General features: G+C 42.8%; 1 protein-coding gene and 1 pseudogene across 1 annotated transcript; one reads left to right on the forward strand and one right to left on the reverse strand.

Annotated features, from left to right (window-relative positions):
* Positions 1 to 1,340: 1,340 nt before the first annotated feature.
* mbip (MAP3K12 binding inhibitory protein 1) lies at positions 1,341 to 7,656 on the reverse strand. Its single transcript, XM_028984055.1, has 9 exons — positions 7,484 to 7,656; positions 6,752 to 6,868; positions 6,447 to 6,635; positions 6,042 to 6,138; positions 4,723 to 4,788; positions 4,454 to 4,609; positions 2,572 to 2,669; positions 1,726 to 1,764; positions 1,341 to 1,655 (listed from the first exon to the last, which is right to left on the reverse strand). Exons 1-9 carry the CDS (start codon positions 7,634 to 7,636, stop codon positions 1,548 to 1,550), a joined length of 1,023 nt encoding a protein of 340 aa, XP_028839888.1. The 5' UTR covers positions 7,637 to 7,656; the 3' UTR covers positions 1,341 to 1,547.
* On the forward strand, positions 5,086 to 5,204 carry LOC114803035 (uncharacterized; annotated as a pseudogene).
* Positions 7,657 to 23,480: the final 15,824 nt, after the last annotated feature.

Consider the following 23,480-nt stretch of genomic DNA (forward strand, 5'->3'; position numbering starts at 1 on the left):
TATCCTACACCGTAATCCATTTGTTGCGCTCAGACCAATTTGTTCTCATTAAACTACATAAGGGGCCAGTGGCTGAGACAAAAGCAGCTCTGCCACAATGGCAGGGCTCTCCATTTACATTGTCACAGGCTCAAGTGGCCGCCTCCCATGGTGCCTTGCGGGCCTTTCTCTCTCACCGAGTGAAAGGCTACAGAGAGGAAAAAGAGGCGTTCCTCTGCCTATGGGCCAGAGGGAGACCACAGCGCAGCTCTGGCCCACAGCGTTGCAGTGTTTTGGCAGAATCCGTCAGTCAGTGTCAGCTAATAACCCTTCAGAACGGAAACGGACAAATTTGTGGGACAAAATAATGACAACGCAAAGGAAAAAGTAGGTCACAGGAATGTTAAAAAAACAAAAAAAAAAGTTGTCAGCGTTCTCTTGTTAGCAGTCCACAGCCAGACAAGGTGCAGAGAAGTATTCAAACTGATTTTATTTCACCTCCACTTAACCTCCGTTCTACATGATGTCCAGCTCCAGGCTGTCATCCATCTGTTGTCACCATGCTGTGCATCATTGGTCACTTTCGACTGACCCGACGTGATTTTTTGCACGGGACCCTTCTCAGCATGAGGACAGTGGTAATCGGACGTTGGTAGGAGTGGGGATTAGTGTTACCGCTGAATGGTTCGACACCAACACAGATCAAGGCAGCAGACATCCTGTGGTCAGTAGCTGGCCACCATCAGAGGGACATACTTACACTATTTAACAAATCAATTTTTTTCTTCTCTATCTATATTCTTCTCTATATTATATTAGGGAAAGGGGTTTCTACTAGAGGTTAACAATTACATTTTTTCCCCTCTCAGGATTATTATTAATACTCATTAATAAATATATATTTGCAGTGAATGCAACCCAAAACAGTAAAATGAAATTGATAAGCAGGTGACTTGTAGTCTAGGACCAATCAGATGCAACAAAGCCAAAGCAGCACATAGCGTGTTACTTATCATGTCAGCAAAAGGGGGGGAGAAAAAAAAAAAAAAAAAAAAAAAAAAAAAAAAAAAGAGCCCCAAACGGCATTTATGATCTTGACTAAGCAAAGGTGGGGAAGACACAGAAAACATAGTACACAGATTACATATGTAATTACAACCTAGATTGCCTGCAAACACTTAAGGTCAACAATAGCATAGATAGCAGACGACTGTAAACATTGTTAGTGAAGTCTTTATATATATATATATATATATATATAGATAGAGGTGTGTGTGTGTGTGTGTGTGTGCATGTTTTAATATGAGCAGCAATGGCTTCTTATCCTTAATTTGAGCAAATATGTAAAAACACACCGACAATTTTCGCATATGAAAGCAAATGTTTATTTACAACCCAAAAAAAAGTATGAGTAAATAACAAAAACACTGTTGGCCAAAAATGGTGCATTACATGGCAATATGTTTTCAAATCCAAATAATAATGGGGTTAGAGACTTGGTTGCAATAACTGTGACACGATGAGCAGGGTCAGTCTCATGCTGGAATGAGGGAGAGCAGTAGTCCCTTTCAGAAGGGAAAGTCCGGGGCCTCTGATGAACGGAACTCGCTCATTCTCTTCATCAGAGCACTTTTAACAGCGCTGATCTTCACGTCCAGCTCCGTCAGGCTGTATGCCTATCATACACACACTTACTTAATAAAGATTAAGTGTTTTCATTTGTGATGTTTTTTTATGAAAACTCACCTGTGATGCTGATGGCTTTGGTCGTTTATGAAGGAAATTCTAAAACAAAGCAGAAAAAACAATAATTGGACAACAATGAATAAACAAAGCTATTAAACACACAGAGAAGCAAAGCGGTTATGAACATGATTTTTAGATCAAAATAATGGCTTACATTGATCAAATTATGCACTAGACAATAATAAGTGAAGGAGCTCATGGCCAAACTGCTGGTCACAGCAAACATATTTGGCATTATGATATTCAAGAAATAATCACAAATAAAAACCATAATAATAAAAACAAACAGTCATCTCCTAAGCCAAACCCTTGCTCTGCTGAATTCAAATTTGACATTTAAGCTATGCATATTAAAAATGCATATATGAGATGAAAGACGCATGTTTCATCAGCGCCTTATAAATAAGCATTCGGTTATTCTAACGCTACTCCCTCACACACTTGCCCACACACACATATGTGCGCGAAAACCCACAAGGCCATGGAAATCAGGCTGCTCTCGATGAAGCATTAAGCTAAGCGCAGCCAGTAAGGACTCAAGGGCTCTTACTCTGCTAACTTTGATAGGCTACAATCTGACATGGATAACAAATTCTGAAGAGGAGCGAGGGAGGGGAAAAAAATTCCTATCAGCTTTTAATGGCTTTGAAGATCTCTCAGATATGGTGGAGTATACAAGGCAACACCACATGCTCTTTATTACACAAAAATAAATAAATATTACACACATACATATACATACACACATAGATACGTTTTCTATTATTTTCTGATATTCTAAAAACCCTCTAAAACTTTCAGCCTATATAAACACCCTAAACGGTGCCCATGCCCAGCTTTTCTTACCATGGACTGGAAATATTCAGGAGACAGTCCTTCTAGCTCCAAGATTCTGTCCTCCAGATTTTTCAGACGCTGGTACACACTCAATGGCACTGGTCCCGCTGGGGACAGGAATGAAAAGTCTGTTTAGCATCTTTTTTCTTTTAAAATGTTAACACATTCTACCATGTCCTACTGCTGACAATCCAGTTTAAAAAACTGTACAATACTACTTAAGACTTGATTAGAGAGAAGTCTATGAGTAACAAAACTAGTTCTTAAGTACTGGTTTTAAATAGATTACAAGGAGTGAGAACCAGAAGATCCAGGGGTTAACCAGGGGTTCCCCATCTTCTTTCTGGAGCACTCCGCCCCTACAGCGAGTTTCATCACAAACCATCGCTTAATTAGAATCAGGTGATTATTAACAACCTAATGATGTGTGAAAGCAGAGGGTTAGAAGGAAAACACTGTCAAGGGGCATCCAGGAAAAAGATGGGGAACATCTGTCAAATTATTTATCATCATCATTTAATCAAAGGATAAAAATGAAACAATAAAATGTAAACCTTTTTTTTTTTTTTTTTTTAAATCAGTGGTTGAGCATTTTATGTTCTGGTGTATGAAAACCAACTAAATTATAAAGCACTTATGAAGCACATTCAGTCCTAGGACCCAAAGTGCTCTATAGAGAAATGAAAAGGAAAAAAAAGAGAGCAAAATGATATATAAAGAGAAATAAAAAATAAAATCAGCTCATAAAATAAGGTAAGATTTTAAAAAACATAAAATCACATAAAAACTATTGAAAGTCAACATTTTACAGTGTGTCGAAAACCAAAGAGAAGAGATGGGTTTTTAAATGTGACTTAAAAACTGAGAGTGAGGAAGCCTGTCTTACATACAGGGGCAAGTCATTCCACAGTCTCAGAGCTGCAGTTGCAAAAGCACGCTCTATGCTTAGGCTTGGTTACGCAAGTCTTAAAAGCAGATAAAAGAATTTAAAAAAACGAATTCTTAAATGAACAGGTAACCAATGAAGCAGGGATTACAGTATCAAAGTGCTGCTTAGAAAGAATCGGCTTCATTTTACTCAACTGTATCAACTGGAGGAAGCTAGATTTGGCAGTCAAACTAAAGGTCACCATCCACCTTTACCCCCAAATTAGATACTGTAGACCTATTAAGCCAAAGAGCCTAACTCTCAGTTGGAGGTCTCAGTGGAACACTCAAAGATCATTACCTCTTATCATAATTACATTTTGAGAAGTTATAGGACAGCCAGGCCCTAAAGTCTTCAGGACATTTTAGAAAAGGCGAGTCAGAATAAGGGTCTTTTTTATCTTCAAAGGAACATAGATCTGTCAGTCATGCGCATAGCAGTGGACTACTATAAGATGCTTCCAATAGGGAATATAAAACAAAAAGGACTTAAAACTGAGCCCTGGGGCATACTATAGAGCATATATACAGCAGAGGAAGACACATGGTCACTTAGGTAACAGAAAGTTTGATCCTTCAAATAAGACTTTAACCACTCTATACCCCTGATGTTCACCAACCACTCCAAATGCGAAAATTAAAATAGCATGATATACAGTATCAAAAGCCACAGTCAAGTTAAAAAAAAAAAAAAGAAACAAAAAAACAACAAAAAAAAGACCAACACAGTCTCCAGAGTGACAGTGCAAAGACCTAAAACCAGACAATGAGCTGATTATAAAAGTGTTTTTTAAAGAATTTTAGAAAGAAAAGGCAGAGATGGGCCTGTAATGATTCAGAACTGTAGGGTCAAGAGAGGGTTTTTTTGACCATAGGCTGGACAACTGCATGCTTAAAATCTTTTTGAACAACACTTGAAGATTGGTAAACAGCAGTCTGTCTAAGAACACAAGCTGGTACTGACCTGTAGGGAGCCTCAGATGGGTCTCGATGTTGTTAAGCCTCTCCTCAATGGCTGGGTTCCCACAGTCTCTGGCTGCCGTGCCCTGCTGAAGCCCACCTGGCTCAACATGGGTCCCCTGTCGAGTCTGCGGGCCATAGGTGTTCACTACACGCGTCACTGCAAGTACAAAAAATTATTCACTGATGGACAGGTGTGTAGAGAAATCTACAACATGCCAGATTCATCCAGTATTACGTTGTAGGCTGGTTTCTGCACTGGTGTACATTTACCTTTAATGTGACTTTTGAAGCCAGGGTAAGGCGTGAAAACTGCATCAGTTCTGGCACAACTGTTTTCTGGATAAAGTAAGCAGACTGGGTGAGCAGATGCAAACTGACCAAATGTGGGATGAGCAGTACGTCTGTGTGGAACAGGTTACCAATGCAAATCAGGCCAAATAAAAACTGACAGTATGTTGGTATGTCACCTAAACTTTGTCCGGTATCTAATTCGACTAAACACCAAAACAAACCATATTTAATAGACCAATGCTGATCTCTTTACCTCCCAATAGGTCTACTAATCGCAATCATTTACAGCATTTATCTCAAGAGCAATCATGTGGTCATGATATTGCCTGTTAGCTTGTACTTGCTTACGGCCATACCAGTCAAAGAACGCCCAATCTCATCTGATCTCGGAAGCGAAGAAGGCTTGGGCCTGGTTAGTACTTGGATGGGAGACTGCCTGGGAATACCAGGTTCTGTAAGCTTTAACTATTGATTAATTATTTTAGTTTAACTTTTTTACATCACTTTGTTAGTTTATTTCTAAAGTAAGTTACCCATAGTAAGCTTTAATTATGGGGCAGTGGTGGCCTACCGGTTAAGATAGCGACCCCAAAAATCAGAAGTTTCTAATCCCGACCCTCAAGGTGCCACTGAGCAAAGCACACTGCTCCCCGGGCGCCTGTCATGGCTGCCCACTGCTCACTAAGGGTTCTGGTTAAAAACAGAGGGCACATTTCGTTGTGTCACCGTGTGCTGTGCTGTGCTGCTGTGTTTCACAATGACAATCACTTCACTTTTACCTGCAAACACTTTCTAGGAACAAAGAAATTGCAATTCTGTGCTGACAATATGGATATTTACATGCAATATATAGCAACATTGAACACAGAAATCAATATTCACAGGAATAAATATTCAAAATGAATAGTTTGGTAATGAAAACTAATGTTTAAAATTTTGTCAGTATATTCTGAACGTAAAAGATTTTTTGGCTGATCTTATGTAGTTGTTGGAACAGCGGCACCTTCTAAAATAGGCAAAAATGTCTCTGTTTGGCTTCTTCCATCGGGGTTGCCAGAGTGGACCAACCGGTAAAGTTTACACTTTACCTAGGCTTGAGACCGGCACCAAGAAATACGAGATCACATGTGAGATGAATTCAAATCAAGCTACAAAACATGCTGTTGGAGTAAAGAGCTTGGCAGTGTAACCTGACAAATGCTTTAGTTTCCTATGGATGGGAGCAGGTACTATTTGGAGTTGGTTTTAGTAAACTGCCCCACCCCTCACTCAGTCTAAACAGACAGAGCCACACTGACCTTGATTGCAGTCGATCACATTGCAGAACTCACGCACGTTGTTCTCATTGATCTCCAGCTGCTTGCGCTCAATGAACGCACAAATCCTCCTATCAATCTACACCGCACAAGTACAAAGATGTTGCAAGATGTTAATGTTGCTTGGCTCAAAAGCACTCTGCCTTTCTTACCTCACAATTACTGCAAGTTTCAGTTTAAAGACCTAATTATCATTGCACGATCACACTTAGTACAATAGTACAACGAAATTGGTCTTGTCCACCAACAGCTCACTTTTCAACCAGGCCAGCTCATTTAAATGCACACATGAAAATTGTATGTTTATCATTTACTTTCTCAAACCCAACAGATTATTTCAACCTTTAAAATCCTAGAACATGTTTAAAAGGAGACCAGAAATCCTACCTCTGACTTCCCCGCTTTAATCTGAACAATGCTCTCATCCAGCTGTGGTCGGGCTGCAGGTTTTCCATCTCTGATTTCACCAGCTGTGGTCTGTATTGATTCCCTGGCCACTGTCTCCCCTCCATTTGTCTCACCCATTGCGGACAGTGACTGGGCTTCCACAATTGGCTTGAGATTGCAGGATATTGTCTTAAAAAGAAAATTGGGCATTCCAGACTCGGTTCTAGCTTTACATGAGAAATAGGCATTAAACAAGAATAAAAAAAAAAAATCAAAGTGAGAGTTCATCTCTGACGAGGCTGTACCTGTAGTGCGATGATGTGACGCTGGAGGCAGGCGTACACTTGTGCAGGCTTAAGAAAAGACAAAGCAGCAGGACTCACACCGGAAGTGATGCACAGGACAGCTGGGTCTGTTTTTAACTGAAACAAATAAAGCGTGATGAGATTTCTACAGAAAGTTCTTTATTAACATCACTACATAGCCCACAATTCCACTGGTGTCTTACATAGTAATGTTAAAGTAGGCTTAGGTCTGATCCTTGCCACCGTGGTAATGCAGTAGAATTGTTATTCATTTATGGTTAATCGGGGGGATGTAGAAGGGAATTTATTAACTGCTTGTGCACGTGTCGCTAATATTAATAATTAATAATATTAATTGCAGGTGGGACGCTGTCCAATCAGCAGGTTTACGATAAACGCAGATGTGTAAGTGCGGTTTACACACCGGCCCTTTATCACAAATGTCCTCAACAAAATTGAAATAAAAGCAAAAACACTCATCAGCACACCAAAGCTCAGCATATTATTCATGCTCTGGTCGCGTACTCGTTGAAACGATGGATCCCACAATTAGAAAATGTTAAAATATTAACACCATCTTGCAAACACATAATTATGGGTGGTTAAAACATACATAGGCAAAATAAACTGTTTGTGAACTAAAACGGCATTTCCCAACGCAGGTGGCTATTTAGCTGAAGCAGCCGCGCAGGACGCCGCGCACAGAATCAAGACTCAAACAAACAAACAGACCTCCGAGGCAAAATCTGCGACGGCTTTAACCAGGGCCGTAAAATGGTCGCCAAACGTCGCGTCGGGGGCAACGCTCCCGTTGGACTGCGCGACATTATTGCTCTGTTTACTTTCTGCTCCCACACCTTCGTTCACGCCGCGCTGCTCCGCCATTGTACTTCCGCTTCCGAGGCACGCTGCGCGCTGATTGGCTGAGGTCATGATGACGCAACGCGACCAGCGGAAATTCGCCTACGTAATACGGGGATATTCACGTTTTCTTTTTTGATGTTAAGTTTTTTTTTGTTTTGTTTTTACAATTTTTGCATATTTTGTTGTTACTTTACTATGTTATGTGTGCAATAGTCTGTAATTAAATAAATATTGAATGAATAAAAAGTGGTAAATACGTACAGCTTTCAGAAAGCTTTCCAGTTTTTCAGTTTATGATACTGTAATGTAAGTTCCTAATGCTTTAAGTTAAACTAAGCAAATAACTAAAAATTACTAACCAAACTTATTACCTGTTATTGTTCATTATTGGCTACAATTCTAGTTATTATTACTATAGTTACCATTTGGTGATTATTGTTTTGTAAATTAAATAAAAAAGAACTGTGCATATATATATATGTATATATAGACAAACAACAACAAAAAACACACAAATGCACTTGGAAAATGCATTTTTCAAGGAACTTCATACCTGAGCTATGTTTTGGATTGGTTGAGTTTTATAATTGAATAATATTCTTTTAATTAAATGAAATAACTCTACTTACAATAGTAGGTGTACAAATAATCAGTGTACAGTTCTTGCTTTTCTCCTTTCATTCATTAGCAATTTCCAGTTCCAACTCAAGTCTTGCAGGTCACTGAAGGACACCTGTCTCTGCAGTCTGACCTCGTCGCCATGGTGCCTCATTTGAATCATTAGTGCTGGAAGGAAAATCAGATGGATGGAATGAATTGGGCATCATAGTGCAACCTGTCTGAATAGCAAAGGTATTTAACAGAGTCAATGAGCGACATGTCTATTCTCTCACTGCCCCTCTCTCCTCTCCATCTGAAGCGTCGCCTTCTGGAGTCTGTCAGAATCTGTTTTCTTGGCCATTTCGTCATTTTCATTTTTCTTCTCCAGCAGGAACAGGCTGAAAGGCAAAGCAAGGCACCCATTTATACAAACGCAGAGCACTGGACAAAGATGAGGAAGCCGAGGACGGGAGTGCAGCCACAGTGGTGGGGACCTGGGTGCTGAGTGACTGTGGGAAAATCCTCCATCTCCATTCATACATGCTCTTTTCTTCCTTTCTGTAGAACGATGGAGGCTACAACAGAAAAAAAGAACAATTACTAGCAACAACAAAGCCCAGGCACTCAACGCTCAACTCCAGAGTGTCCTCTGGTAGGGTTAATCATTTTAGGAAGGGTTTTTTTCTGAAACAAACCTTTCAGCTTCCAGTCTTTTCTGGAGGGTGTATGTGTGCATTTTATTCTTCCAGCAGAGAAGGGAACTGTAACACTTGACCTCTTTTGACATGCGGGACTATCAGAGCCTATTCCCACGAACAGGCACAGACCAGCTTGTCACCTGGCGCAAACCCTGCAGTCCTCACAGCAGCAAATGGAAAATGCCAAATCATCTGCAATTAAATGATTTTTTTTTTATATAATGAAAAACGTTTTTTGTTCTTAATAAGACTTTGCCAACTCACCAAAGAATTGGTGAACAACTGAATTTGAACTGAATATCCAGGGGAACCTTTCCAAAGGGATTAATACAATTCTACATACCTGCCTGCCTACCTGCCTGTCACCTAAAATCCTTTTAAATGCAATTTTATAACTTTTCTTCAACTTCTCTGGAAATGTTACATTTAGAAACTTTCATGTCAATTAATGTAAATTAAATGTAAAAAAAGGCTATTTAACACACTTTATTAATACAGTTCATTTTTAGTAAAAAATATCAGTACTTACCATTCCAATGTACATTTAACGCCACAGTGTTCATTTCAACCCTCTCAAGATGTGCTTAAGAGTTCCAGAGCTGCTGTGCTCAAAATAAATGCCTGCGGTGAAAAATGAACACCAGCAAGGATGTAATATATAATGCATGAATTATATTCACTGGTGTGAAACGGACATACATTAAAACATTTTCTTGGATAATAAAACTAAGGTTTAATGGGCATGTATATTGTTATTTATTATTACTTTAGATGTGTTTAGTTCATCCATAATCCTGTGACTTGTCACTCTTTCATTTGTTCATCAGGAGCTGGGTTTAAGCGCAATGAACCATTGAAACAAGCGAACAAGAAATAGAGAATAAAAAGGAGAGTGAATATAATAGGTCAAACATAGCTGGCTGACTTAGAATGGTATATGTATAACATGTTCAATGGTCAGTTTAAACTAAACATTAAGATGAATTAGCTTACTCAAAGCTAAATTGCACATTTTAAAATGTGCTTTTAAAAATCATGTTCACATATTGACAGAGAAAATGATGAGTGACAACCCTGTACTCTGAACCAATTTTAATACTGATGTCAAATACACGGACAGCGATGGCTCAATTGTGTTGAGGCCACAGCTATTAACACAATCAGAGACGTGGGGTCATTTCATTTTTTGTATGAGCACAACATTGGTTCCACAGAGACCAAACCAATCACAGAAAAGCACTGCCGACCTGTTAGCCTACTGGTGCAATAATCTAAAAGCCAGTCGGGAAGGCCAATATGTCTGGACCGTGAATAACCAGTCAATATGTTGGCTACATCACAGTCTGCTCTGATGGCCTCAATTACACCATTTTTGAAAAAGGTCTCAGGCCAACTGGTTATTTTTCAGGAAAATGCCATTGATTTCTAATAGCATTTTACGGGAAAAGTGTTTAGCTCTACCCAGTCATTTTCAACTAGCTAAACAAGCAATTAACAAAACAGTGTTAGATACCCAGCAAACTGTTATTTCCATTTGTTCAGCGTTCTGGGATTGAACCCCTGCTGAGCACATAATTTGTAGCCGAGCTGTTTACTTCAATAATCAAAGAAAAAAAGACCATGGACATCGTTCATAGATATGAAATTTTTTGCCTGCTGGTATGTGCAGAACAAAAGTAGTTCAGAAGTAATCTCATAAAAAATATAAAGTTTCAAATTCTTTATATTGTTTCCACTAATATTTTCTTTAATATTAATATTATCAGTTAATGACAGAAATATATTCATCACAGTTCATGATTCCAAAATTGCATGTTCAATGTGCTGTTGTTGTCTTCTAGTATTTTATATGTTTAGTTAAAGAGTATACAATGTATTTACATTACATTAGATTACATTTTAGTGTCATTGAAGAATAATGTGCAGAATACTGTTAAATGTATTATGTCCAGTATTATAATTTAAATTAAACAGGATATTTACATAAATTGGGTAATATTTGTATCAGAATGTGAAGATGTCAAATGCACAATTAATATACAGATGAGGGAAATTGTACATTTGCATGGCAGAGATATGAAAATAGGTGGCGCAAATAGCACAACAGAGATGTGTTATTTGTACACATTCATGAACTGTTAATGGTCATTTGATATCTAGCCGTCTATGAATATTATCTTGCTAGATATCATTTGATATCTAGCAGGTCTATGGGTTCTATGGGCTTCCATGATGTAAGAGCTGCTGACGTGTGTCTGCTGATGAGTGACAAGCATAAGTGATTTGTGTACACCTCATGATTAATGGTGCTTCACCCATCACTTCTTGTGCTCATAAGTGCTATAGGACTATAGTATCTATAGTACGGTAGGTGACGTCTCCGCCACAGTGATGTACTCTTCATTCACTGCAAGAACAGATAAGATTCCTTGGTGTCAACACTTCCCATGAGCCACAGCTCTCTATCTGACACGTTGAGTTGAGTTAAATATATACAGGGCAGGTTCACTAGCCTGCTGAGGTCTAAACTGGTCTAAGAAAGGCTGAAGAGGGGGGGAGAGAGAGAGAGAGAGAGAGGCAAAATATATTCCCCATCCGTTTCATGTTCAATTGCACCTCTTAATAAAAGCAAGTTTGTGTGGGCAGACGCTCAAGTGCGTCCTTACCTGCAGTGTGTTGGCTGTTTTTATCATTTATTTTTACCCTTTTGTGCAGTTCGACTGTATTAAAACAGTGAGAACTGAAATAGCCCTGTGTTACATGTCCACGATGATTCTACAGGAATGTAATTGAGACCTTGAGCGATGGGAGATGGTTGCTTGAACTGAAACTCGTCTTTGGGGAGGGAGCATGTAAGGAACTGCAGAATTTGGGTGATCGTCTAGCGAAGGGATCGTCTCGAAGGGATTTCTGTACAAACAAAGGTTAGAGGAGCGCTGGTGGACACAAGCTCAGGTTGAAACCAAGACTGAAAAGGGACGTCAGCAATCAAACTTTAGCCAATGTTAGATGAATAAAAAAATAAAAAAGCACTAAAACGGGCCACAGAAAATACGCCAGAAATCAACGGGGCAATTACAAATTCATAAGGAAATTACACTTTAAAGCCCAGGGTGGGCGCATGCAGTCGAAAAAATGACTTACATCATCTGCTCCTTGGCAGTTTTTCTCCTCACCCCCCAATTTACACACACACACACACACACACACACACACACACACACACACAGAAAATCACACAGTTTAGGGTGTTTGCACCTGTCACCTGGGGTCCCCTGTCTGCTCTCTGGATCAATTTACATAACCTCATTTAGCAGTTCACAAATCAGAGCCATTAAGCCTGCTAACAGGAACCAAGGGTTCTAATTTAGCCTGCCTTTCACAGTGGGAAAATTGGGCAGCTCGGGCCTGCAAATAAAGAGCCAGGTCTTGGCTTTGATTGTTGATTGTGATGGTAAATGTACGGATGATTAGAGGAGATTTTCCTCTTTATTGATTTCCTGCCAAAACACAGCATGCCGAGGTCCTGCGGTGGGGAGCTGGCTGGGGCGGGGGGGGTGTGTGTGTGTGGAGGGGTGGGCGTGTGTGCATTGGGGGAGATTTTTTTTGTTTTTTTTTTTGCCCCAAAGTAAAAACTATGTTACTCGGTGAGGAACCCTGCAGGCTCTGTAGTAACGGAGAACGTGTCTGGGTTGTGGGGAGAGGATTCGGTAAACCTCTCTTCTCTCATTGGTGGAGAGTGGAAATCCCTGTAGTCCCACGAGAAAAGGATGTGGAGGATCTTCTGTGTGTTCAGACATGCCTCACCTTGTGCTGGACACAGAGTTGCATCACAATGCATTCACCTTTTGGATGTTTCGCTTTTTTTTTTTTGCAAGAACACGAGTCAGCAATGCCAGGATGATGGTGGAGGGGTGGGGAAAAGACACTCACCTCTGAACTAGAAGACCACAAGGTCACAGGTTCAAAACCCACTTACTACCATTGCAGGAAAGACACTTTGCTCTGCTACGTAGGGACTTTCATGTCAGCTGGTCACTGTGTTTATGGTGGTCAGTTAATGAACATCTACATTCACACAGACTGTCACGAGCTGCACGGTGTTTACTTCTACACGTAAACTGACCAGCGATCCAGTACCAGACCACATCATCATCTGCTTTTTTTTTCTGTTGTGGACTTCGGTTTGGTGGCTCAGTATTATACACTTAAGACGTGAAAGCGCACTTTGCAGATGCAAATTAGTTTTGTTATATTTTCTGTCCAAATTGTAATATATTGAATGCAAATTATAAGCAATTTAGATCAAATTGGCCATAAAGTGGATACTCCTTTTCATTATTCTAATATTCATTTGCTCATCATAATGAAAATTCTGACAGTGCCATAACTGGGTATGTTTATACACATGTGCATGATGGTATTAATTCTCATCACAAGATTTAGCAGAGAAAAGCTCATTTGCTTGAACCAGGCTGCTTTGCACATTATTGGTAAAGCAAATGTATGGTGCTAGACAGGCATTTGTAATTTTTTTCCCATTAATTTCTAAGCATCTAGACGAATTGTGTTGACAAATGTTGCATTATGTGTGACAAGAGTGTGTCTGTGCGTGTGTGTGTGTGTGTGTGAGAGAGAGAGAGAGAGAGAAAGAGAGGGAACACCAACAGATATCAGTAATCTTTCTGCTTAAGTCCTTATTCCGCCCACACAGCGCAACACAATCATGTGAAGGATTTACTTCAGCTTTAACCTCTTTTATTTACAACAGAGCCGCACCGCGCCAAACAAATTTCTGCACGCCATTACACAGACAAGTCAAGTGCCCAGAAATGATTCTCAATCGTTGTTCAATTTGGCAAGATCATTCCTCGCGGAATAAAACATGGTGCAAATTCTGCTTTCTATTTGTTCACCGCAGCTCCGGCCATGCGACGGGGCGGGGTCTCCTTTTTAAATTATAGGTCATAAACAGCTCATTATTTATAGAAATTCATAAATAAGCATAAATAATGCTGATCAGCAAAACTAGGGAAATGTTTCACACAGAATGGTTACATTTCTGAGGGCTTCGTGGACCAGAACAAGGGTGTGAATTTATTCACTTCCACTTTTACTCCTCTACACATGTTCTCATAATTAGTCCACGATCATCATGCTACATTTTTGCATTTTGTTTTTTATTCCGTCCTTTTCATATTTTATTTTATTTTATTGGCATACAGTATTCAGTTGGACTGTTATTGCATCTTATCTTATTCCAGTCCATAATTATTTTGTAATGATAAGAATTATCACGTAATAACTATTACACGTAATACAAAAGTAAAGTTGTTAAAAACACTACATCCATGTATGATTGTAAATATACTAATGAAGAGCCTTATAATAATTCTGAACGGAGAAGACACTGAACTACATTTCCGGTCGCCCATCACGATCAACTGAGAATTGTACAACGACGGAACGATGTGTTCATTTCAAGGATCCGGGCACAATTTGTCATCATGGAGGCTGCTGCTGTGTTTGCGAGGTGGCTGTGCGTCTGTCTATGGTTGCTGTCCGGTTAAATTGGCTCTAATGAAGATGTAATTGGCTGGGATGGATTGGCCCCTAATTGATCTGCATTGACCGGGGCTTCGCCATTGATCACCTCCCGCGTGTATCGCCTCGCATGTGTTTCCCTCCATTACCAGATTAACGGGCTCCTGATGACTCCCGTCCCGGCCTTCAGTGCCGCTTAATGTCGCCTTTGTCCCCGTGTCGTGTCGGTGGGCGTGGGTGGGGAGCGGGGTAATGAGCAGGCGGGTGGGCCCGCGACGGGGAGATCAGTGCCGGGTTAGAATAGCAAGACCCTCTCGGCGCCGCTGCTCTTTAACTGGGGCGCAGCGTGGGGGCTTTTGGGTTTCCACGCAGGGTCCCGCGCTGGTCACGGCCGGTTTCCGGTTTGACGGGGGAGAATAACGGTGCGCAATCAGCCATCAGGTCGTTTATAATAATAAAAAAAAAACGCAACAATGATCTGTATATATTTACAGAGATATACATTCTAGTAAATATACATACGTGTGTGTGTGTGTGTGTGTGTGTGTCTGTGTGTGTGTGTCTCCGAGGCGCCCCTGTCTGTCCCAGTGAATAAAGCGCGGGTATAATAAACACAATGCGCTCCGAATTGCACGTTAGCTAATTGTTAATTGGGGGCCGCTTAATTACCGCGGAGCCCCCCGGCCCATTTGCATGATGGACCCGCCACCTGCCCGACTCGCGGCCCGGGCGAACTGTATAATTACCGAGCGGCGACGGCGACGTTGCGGCGACACCCCCCACCCCCCCACCCCATCCTCCCGCATGAATTCCGCGTAATGGCGGATTTATTAGGGGGCCAAATAGCATTCCTCCCACTGCCACCGGAACAAAAGCGGCGGGTCCCAACAGGTCCCGACGTCCTCCCCGGCAGACCATCCCGCACCTTTTCATGTCCGCGCCAGATAATTGTCTTTTCTTTTTTCTTTTTTTATTTAACTACACGGTTGCTGGTCGCCTTTTCAACCCAAACATGTAATCCGGCCCTGAACGGGCCCCATCATCCCGTCACGTCGTCGGCGTGCGGTGCGGGGAGGAAGAAGGTCCCCTGATTGCTTGTTAAGCTGCTTGTCTCTGGCCCATTATTTTGGACACGTCCCCCCGCGGGGTCAGCGGGGAAATGGCGGGTTGCGCCCGCTTATTGGCTCATTTTCTCTGAAAGGCCCGCGGCGTTTAACACCAGCGATCTTGTGCGGCGGACGTGATTGTGACCCGGCACCTGGTTACTGTACCCCGCTTCCTCAGCTACGTTGTGTAACAGGTCATGTTTTCGGGGAAACATATAGAAACATGTATGTAGGTATATATATATATACATGTATGTGTGTGTGTGTGTGTGTATTTATTAAATTATACTGCTACCTGTTACGCGGTGTCGGGCATTTCTGTATGAATGAAAGGCATGTTTGTGTAGAATTATGGGTCACCCGACATAATGTGTCGCAGAATTATATGAGGATGCAATTAACCTTTTCCATATTTTGTCCACCCTTGTCGCCTTTGATTTTTCATTTTGTGACCTTTTTTTTTCATTTTGTCACCTTTGGCTTTTCATTTTGTGCATCAAACTGACACCAGGACCCACCATTTTGTGTACAGAAGGCTGTGTTGTATGAAGGACGGAAAACATTTAATTGCTTTTTTGACAACAACAAAAAGTCGTTTCATCCTTGACAGAATATAAATTCGTCCCTGAAATGCTTCAGAGTGGATTCTGTCATTACATAATTCCTTTTGTGGCACCGAATGCATTTTGTGCAGGGAATTGAGCACTTGACACTTGGCGCCGCGTATAGAAAAGTTTGATTTCACATCTTGTGTTATGTGAGAAACATTGATGTAAATGTATGAGACTTGGTTTATTTCATTTATTTCGAATCATCTTGCAGTATTTTAGCATATCACCGTGTATGTAAATATCTCACAATTTGCTGAAGGTTAATCCTTAAATATTAAATAATATTAAATATATCGGATGGAGCCCCTTCCTTGCAGCAGCAGTTGGCCCCACTATAGTTCAAATTTTAAGGTTTTTGGAAAACCAAACGTGCATCAGATGAAAGTCAAACGGGCGTTTTTTTTAGGCAATTAAAGGCCTAACTAAGAAAGTTGGGCCTAAATAACTGAGCCACATACAGCGAGCAGAGGCTTTTATTATCACGTGAAGCCAGAATCTGCCTTTAAGGCATGCACACGAGCCAACTTTATTCATTTTTATTTTAATGATCCTTCCTCAGGCTGTCTCGCCTTTCAACTTTACGACCTTTACTGCGTCCTGGAGGGGGCTTTGCTCATTTTCTCCATAACACGCAGCCCGAGTTTCCCGAGTCGTTCGACTGTGGCGAGCTGTTCATTTCGCCCGATTTCACGTCGGTCCGGCGTGGGCCCCGCGGGTGGCCGCGAACTCGCGCAATTAAGATCGATTACGTCGCGCGTCGTCGTTTTAATGGCCCGCGCAATCAGGCCGCTTTTTTAAAGCGCAGCCCGGCGAAATAAGGCGGCGGGCGAGGCGATTAGGGGCCATTTACGGGGGCCCCGGTGTTAACGCGGTTAGTGACGGCTCGGTGACCGCGAAAGGACCCCCGCCGGGACCGTGCAAGGCGGCGGGCGTGGAATCAAGAGCGCAGCGCCGCTGGTGGCTGCCGGGGCCCCGTCGGTTTACACCGCGCGTCGCGATTCATCGACGTAACCGCGCGAAACAGCTTTTTATAGATCTCATGCGCGTGGAGGGGGGGGGGGGGGGGGGGGGGGGGGGGGGGCAAGGTCACCACCCCGCACCCCCGTTTCTCAATCCGAGCCTGCGACAATAATAATGAAAGCGTGAGCCGATTTCACAAATCACAAAATTTGATTTTTTTATGAAACGTCCACGCTGGAAGTAGTAGCCACGCTCGTGGAGAGAAATGTTGGACTTCGAGGGACCCACGTGTACGACCGGTAACAGGTACTAATTATGGTGCAATAGTGCTTGTTTGTCTCAGGCCATGTTGACCACGACGACACCCTAACCGGAGTCTCCGGGAACCCGCAAATTTGAGTTTGAACAGCGCATGCGCAGTCAGGTGGGCGCAGGTGAGCAGGTGCGTGCATTTTGAGAGAAATCTTTATCATTTCTGGTGAAAAGTTTCATCTTTACTCCACGCCAGCATGAATCACTATACCGGATATTGCCATGTCGAGTTCGGTCACAGTCCTCGTGTACATGCATTCGAAACGAACTCGATCCCCCGCGGAATAGAACGAACGAAAGTGAGGAAACGGGGAACCGGCGCCTGTATGATGCCCAGGATCCGCCGTCGTGGATCGTTAAAAAGTGAAAGGTGGCGGGGGTGAGAGGGTGGGTGGCGTGGGTCGCTGCTCCGAGTCGCTAATCAATTATTAATGAATTGGCATGCAGATCGTGCGCGCCATCTCTGCACAAAGCGAAATATTCCGAGTCTTGTGACAAAATCCACGAGCAAAAAAAAAAGAGGGGGGGGGGGGGGGGGGGGGGGTTACCATAATGATGCACCAAATTACAAGAAAGAATCGGGGCTGCAAATCGCCTTTTATTACTAAAGCATGTCGGACCGCTTACACACACAAACGTCCGGACTTAATGCTGGCGCAATTTGCGCCTGCCCTTCCCACGCGTGGCCACTTATACGTGAAGGGCGATTACGCGCGCGCGTCCATTACGAGAATGATTTCAGGCGAGAGACAAAAACGCGACGTGGCGAGAGGGGAAGGTGTGAAAACGCCTCGCGGAGAGGGTCAAGTGTCTCCGTACCCCACGGCGTGTTCCACGGGGACCCCGAGAAGGGGGTGAACCGGCGGCGCTCACAGTTACAGGTCGAAACAAGTTCGTAATAATCCTAGACACGCATTTGTAAAAATTACATCCTCTCTTGCGATTGAACGTTTTATTCGTGTGTCGTTTCTGAGGATGTGTGTTAAAATGAAGTGATTTTGGCAAATAAAATTTAATGTTCAATAATTATGCCGGAATAAAACGGGTCTTGCTTTCTGCCGTGTATTAAATCTGAAGTTCCATTTAAGTTCTGTCAGTAAGCTATTCGGTAATATTTCAGAAATATTTCGGTATCTTTGGTTTATTTATTCTGCCCTGAATAACCGGCCTGGCCTTCACCTCTAACCTTGCCGCAGATTGATCGCACATCCACGGGCGGTTTTTGGTATGGGCAACATGGGCGGTTTGCCAGGGCGGCATCACAGCATTGGCAATTTATAATTTTAGTTTTTTTTGCGGCCCTGACATCATGACTACATGGGCACCTACCCATTTTCTGTTCCCCGTCTGCAGGGAGTATGGGTTTAGGGGGGTAAAGGGATTCTCTGACTGGCTGGAACAGCATCTAATAACCTAGCTCACAAAGTAAAACACCACGCTGAAGCAGCTCCTTATTGGACCTGTCAGTTCCACCTTAAATCCTGCTCAGCAGGCTGCAGTACCCGTATTGCGCCTGTAGGGGGTCGGTTCAGCCAGGATCACCGCCAGGAAATCTGTTTCAGAAATAAAGAACGTTTTAAATGTCTATGTGGTGATCATCTCTGCGCCCACTCAAAATTTGGAACTATTTGAAATAGTATCAAGTGTTACCTGTCTGGCCCAACACTGTTTTCACTGAACATTTCACATGGGAACCCTGCACCGGATTGGTGGATGGCATTCTTTCACGGTATAATTGACCTGGGAACTTTGCTCATGTGCACAGAGATTTATGAAGAATATGGGCATTTCCCTTTAAAATCAATAGTATTGCTGGGGTTCTCCCTGCTGAGCAGTATTTAAGGTGGAACCGACAATGCGTTCACCCAGGGCACCTTACGTGCTGGGACCACCCCTGCTCACATCAAACACAGACCTGTAGCACCGCGATCAAACACCCAACCACTTCCGGTCCCTACAGACCTCTTTCAAATAACTGACAATCCACGCGCATTCAGCGTGAAAGTGTCACGGGGCCACAGGACCGAGCCCGGGAACCGGGGTCAACAAGGGTTATAAAGGCTCGCCGCCGTCTGGCCGCTCATCACTTGTGGTTTATTTCCCGGTGCTGCTGCTCGCCGAACTCTTCAGATGACCCACGCCTGGATTCTGACCGACCCCCCTGAACGTCCCCCTTCGCCTACGCTGGCCTCTACTGAACGCTCCCCCTAAACAGCGGGTCGTTGCGCATGCGCAGTCCATACCGGGTAGCCACAGTCATCCCCGCGCCGCACTCACCTCTTGAAGGCCGCGACGTTCCTCTTCCGGCCTGTCACGGTTAAAGGCGCTCCTGCCCCGTCCGAGTGTGCCAGACTCCTCCTCCACCACCTAAAATTCTACTCATGTCCGCTCCCGACGCCCAGAACCCTGACGAAGTATATATATATATATATATATAACCCTGAAAATATTTTTTATTAATAGGACAATTTAGTAATGTGACGAGGTCACACTTGACAGTAAAGGTGTTGAAAATGTGTAGATATTTCCCCGACATGATGTTGTGTGAATGTGAGTCGGTGGCGTTTTATTTTCTGAATAATAAATTAGTTCTAGTGCTACAAGATCTTACCTGAACACGCATTTTTTAAAAAAACGCGCAGATCCCCACGGGGTCTGGATTTACGTCCGCGCTGCTTTTTCCACTCGTGGCTTTAAATACAAAAATAAACTGCAGCCTGATTGTATGGATATTGTGAACAAAATAGCAGTTCACTATTAAAATATTTTTTTATTGTAAATGTTGCATAAAAAATGAAAAGTGAAATAAAGCAAATGAAACTCACAAAGTGTATGTCTAAGTGGAGGGTAATTAAAATCATTCGAAAGAGGGTCCGTGGGTCAGCGCTGACCCCGAATCAGCACCTCAGACCGTCCCTCTATTTTCAGCACCTCGGACAGCGACGTTTTGGCCATTCCTGGTCATGCGCAGTACATCGGTCCAGGTTAAACACCTCATTTCCACAGACCACGTGTCCAGCATATGTATATATATATATATATATATATATATATATATATGCTATACACGCATATACACTTTATTATATAGATGTGTATATACACACACAAAATACGTGCTTTAAATCGTCAGATTCAGTGCAGTGAGCGACTTAGAAAGGTTTCTGCTGAAAAGACCCCTTTAAACGTCTTGGTCGTGTCCGACACTAGCTAGGTGGTCTAAGTCTAAATAATGCCGACCCACGCTACGCGTCTAACTTGCTCTCCAAAATATAGCGGCAGAGCAAACAAGCCCGGCAGAGACCCCCTAACTCAAATATGATTGCCTCGAGATTAGCGGCTAATTGCCCGGGCTTCGCTGAGACCTGGCCGATCTGTACAATGCGTCCGATGAAAGGGGGGGGTGGGGGGGTGGGGGAGGTGGGACACGCACTCTACTCCCCAACAAGTCATTTCTGAGGCGCACAAAGACCACACACGGCGCCCCAAAGACATGGAAATGCGCGCGGGGCCTCCGCCACCACGTCGGCCGGTCCGATCGGAGGTGGAGGGCGGAAGGTTTCGCGCAGGACGTCGTCGGGAGGCGAGTTTCGCATTCGGCCCCCGTTTCGAGGCACACTGGGGGCCCCAGGACTTAAAAAAAAAATGAAATTAAATCTTTTATACCCATTATAGAGGGTTGACACCACCTGAATTCCGGCGTGAATTGATAACTGGATTTATTGGGCAGAAAAAAAATAATTGCTGTAGCGGTGTTAATTTCCCGCCTTCGTAAACGTTTTGCGCAGCTTGCGGTAGTTTGTACACGGTCCCTAATTCCGTACCTCGTGTAAAAAGGGTTTCTGCGCCGTAAATCCGCGGCCACACCCAGTTTACGGTCACTGCGTTAATCCCACAAAACGGCATTTTTTGTTCTATAGTTATTCCCTGATCAGATCCACGTTATTGATTGCGTTAACGTTTGTACTTTATCAATCCAGTTCTTCATATTTAATGAGAAAAAAACAACAACCATAATAATAATAAACACTCTGCTAATTGCCTGTATTGCTGCGTTGACCCGATGGGTGAAATCGTCATAATTTTTTTAAAAATTATTATTATGAAGTATTATTTACGGCGGCGTAAATCCCGCGTAAAAGGCGCGCGACAGGAATTTTGCCCACGGCGCGGTATCACTTTTTGGGGGGGAATAAGCGGCGAGGCGCGGCGCTGATTGAACGCCTCTTAAGTGAAAAGGAGAGCGGCCATTACAATCAGCGCGTCATTACGCGGCGGCGCAAGGTCGCGGCCGCTGGCCGGCCTTCCTCAAAGCCCTTTAATTGCGCCATTGAGGCGGGTTTTTAGGACGCTTCGGTCGCATAATTTTAATGACATACGGAGGCCGACCGGTGCATGTTGGATGATATTATTTTGGAGGAAAAAGCACGTTTTAACGAAGACGACGCTGCATGCGTTTAAATCGTCCGCATCCTTAAAAGGGGATAAATAAAAAAAAAAAGAACGATTCACAAACCGCGACATCTCATCATTACAGGCGACATCTCAGGTTCTGTCACAACGAGGGTTGAGGCCCGAAGGGCATGAGTGACATTTTGATTTAAACTGAGGAATTACTCAAATAAATTATTAAACAATTATTTATTATTAACAATTAATATAAAGAACGAAGATATATATTTTAAAGACGCGTGCGACTTTCATTTTAATGCATAAAAAAACATCTACATGACAAAAAGCAAAGTTGTTCGCGAATGTTCAATGTTCAAACCCTGAACATTGCTCCACCGTGCAAACTCGAAATATGACGACAACACAGGATTTCGTCTCTAAACTGAACACTGACACGAAATAAACACGATTAAGCGAACATGACGCGAAGAACAAATAAAGGCAAAGCCACGTGACTAAGGCCAGTAACATCTGATTGGCCACGTGCCACGCGGCGGGAACCAGGCTCGTCGAACCCGAAAGAAAGTAAACGGCAGCAGGAATCGGGGCGTCGTCGTGCACGCGCAGCGGCCAGGCCCCGGGTTCCCGCGCCGCGCGCGCGCGCGCCCGCACGCCCACCGGTGTTATTCTGCTGTTTGGTTTGGGATTTGATTGATAAGCGGCTTTCTAGGTGCGTCCTGTTTGATGTGCCAGCGCTCAAAGAGAACGGAGACCTCACCTTTCCTGAGTCAGTAACACACACACACAAAGTTCACAGCGAAAATAATTACAATATCAGCACCTTAAAACGGGGTTAACACCCCAATAAACATCCAGGTTCGAGCCGCTGGTTTTTTAACGTTAAACGCCGCGCCGTCGTTTCCAAAAACGGACGGGGGAGAAGCTGCTGCTGCTGCTGCGTCGCAAATAATCGCGGATTAAAACTGCTCTCGAAACGACACCACGTAGGCCGACAGTGGGTTTAAAATTTAGCATTCGCCAGTCTTCAAATTAACGTTATTGTTATTATTATTTTTTACAAACAATAAAATCTTTTCGTATATAATTTATTAATAGGATTGCGTGACTGCATTTAAGTCCAATATCTATATAAGTTACAAGCAAATAAAACGTACAAATAACGATGAGACTGAGGAAAGAACAGGGAACCTTCAATATAGCTTAAAAACTTTGTACAATATACAGATTACTAAAAACTATGTCCAGTCCAGTCATTTTACAGAAATATACAGAAGCTACGTCTCACATTAAAATCTATCAGGAAAAAAAGCGGAGCCGATCTTCTAACCCCGTTAAACATTGTTGAGAATTTTTCGATCGAAAATGATATAATCCACAAAAAAAGAAAAGAAGAAGTTAAGTTTACGGATCTCTGAAAGAGTCTTGTTTAATTCTACATAAATAATAATTCCATCTTTTCGAGGGAAGAGTTTGGGGGGGGGCGCACATCCTCAGTTTCTGTATCCAACTCTTTCCGGGCGGAGGAGGAGGAGAAGGAGGAGGGGAGCCCCCAAAAGTCATTTCTTTCTTTCTTTCTTTCTTTTTTAATGTCGGATTTTTGGGGGAGACACGGCCGCCACGG

Source organism: Denticeps clupeoides, chromosome 1, assembly GCF_900700375.1.
Source record: "Denticeps clupeoides chromosome 1, fDenClu1.1, whole genome shotgun sequence".
Classification (NCBI taxonomy): domain Eukaryota; kingdom Metazoa; phylum Chordata; class Actinopteri; order Clupeiformes; family Denticipitidae; genus Denticeps; species Denticeps clupeoides.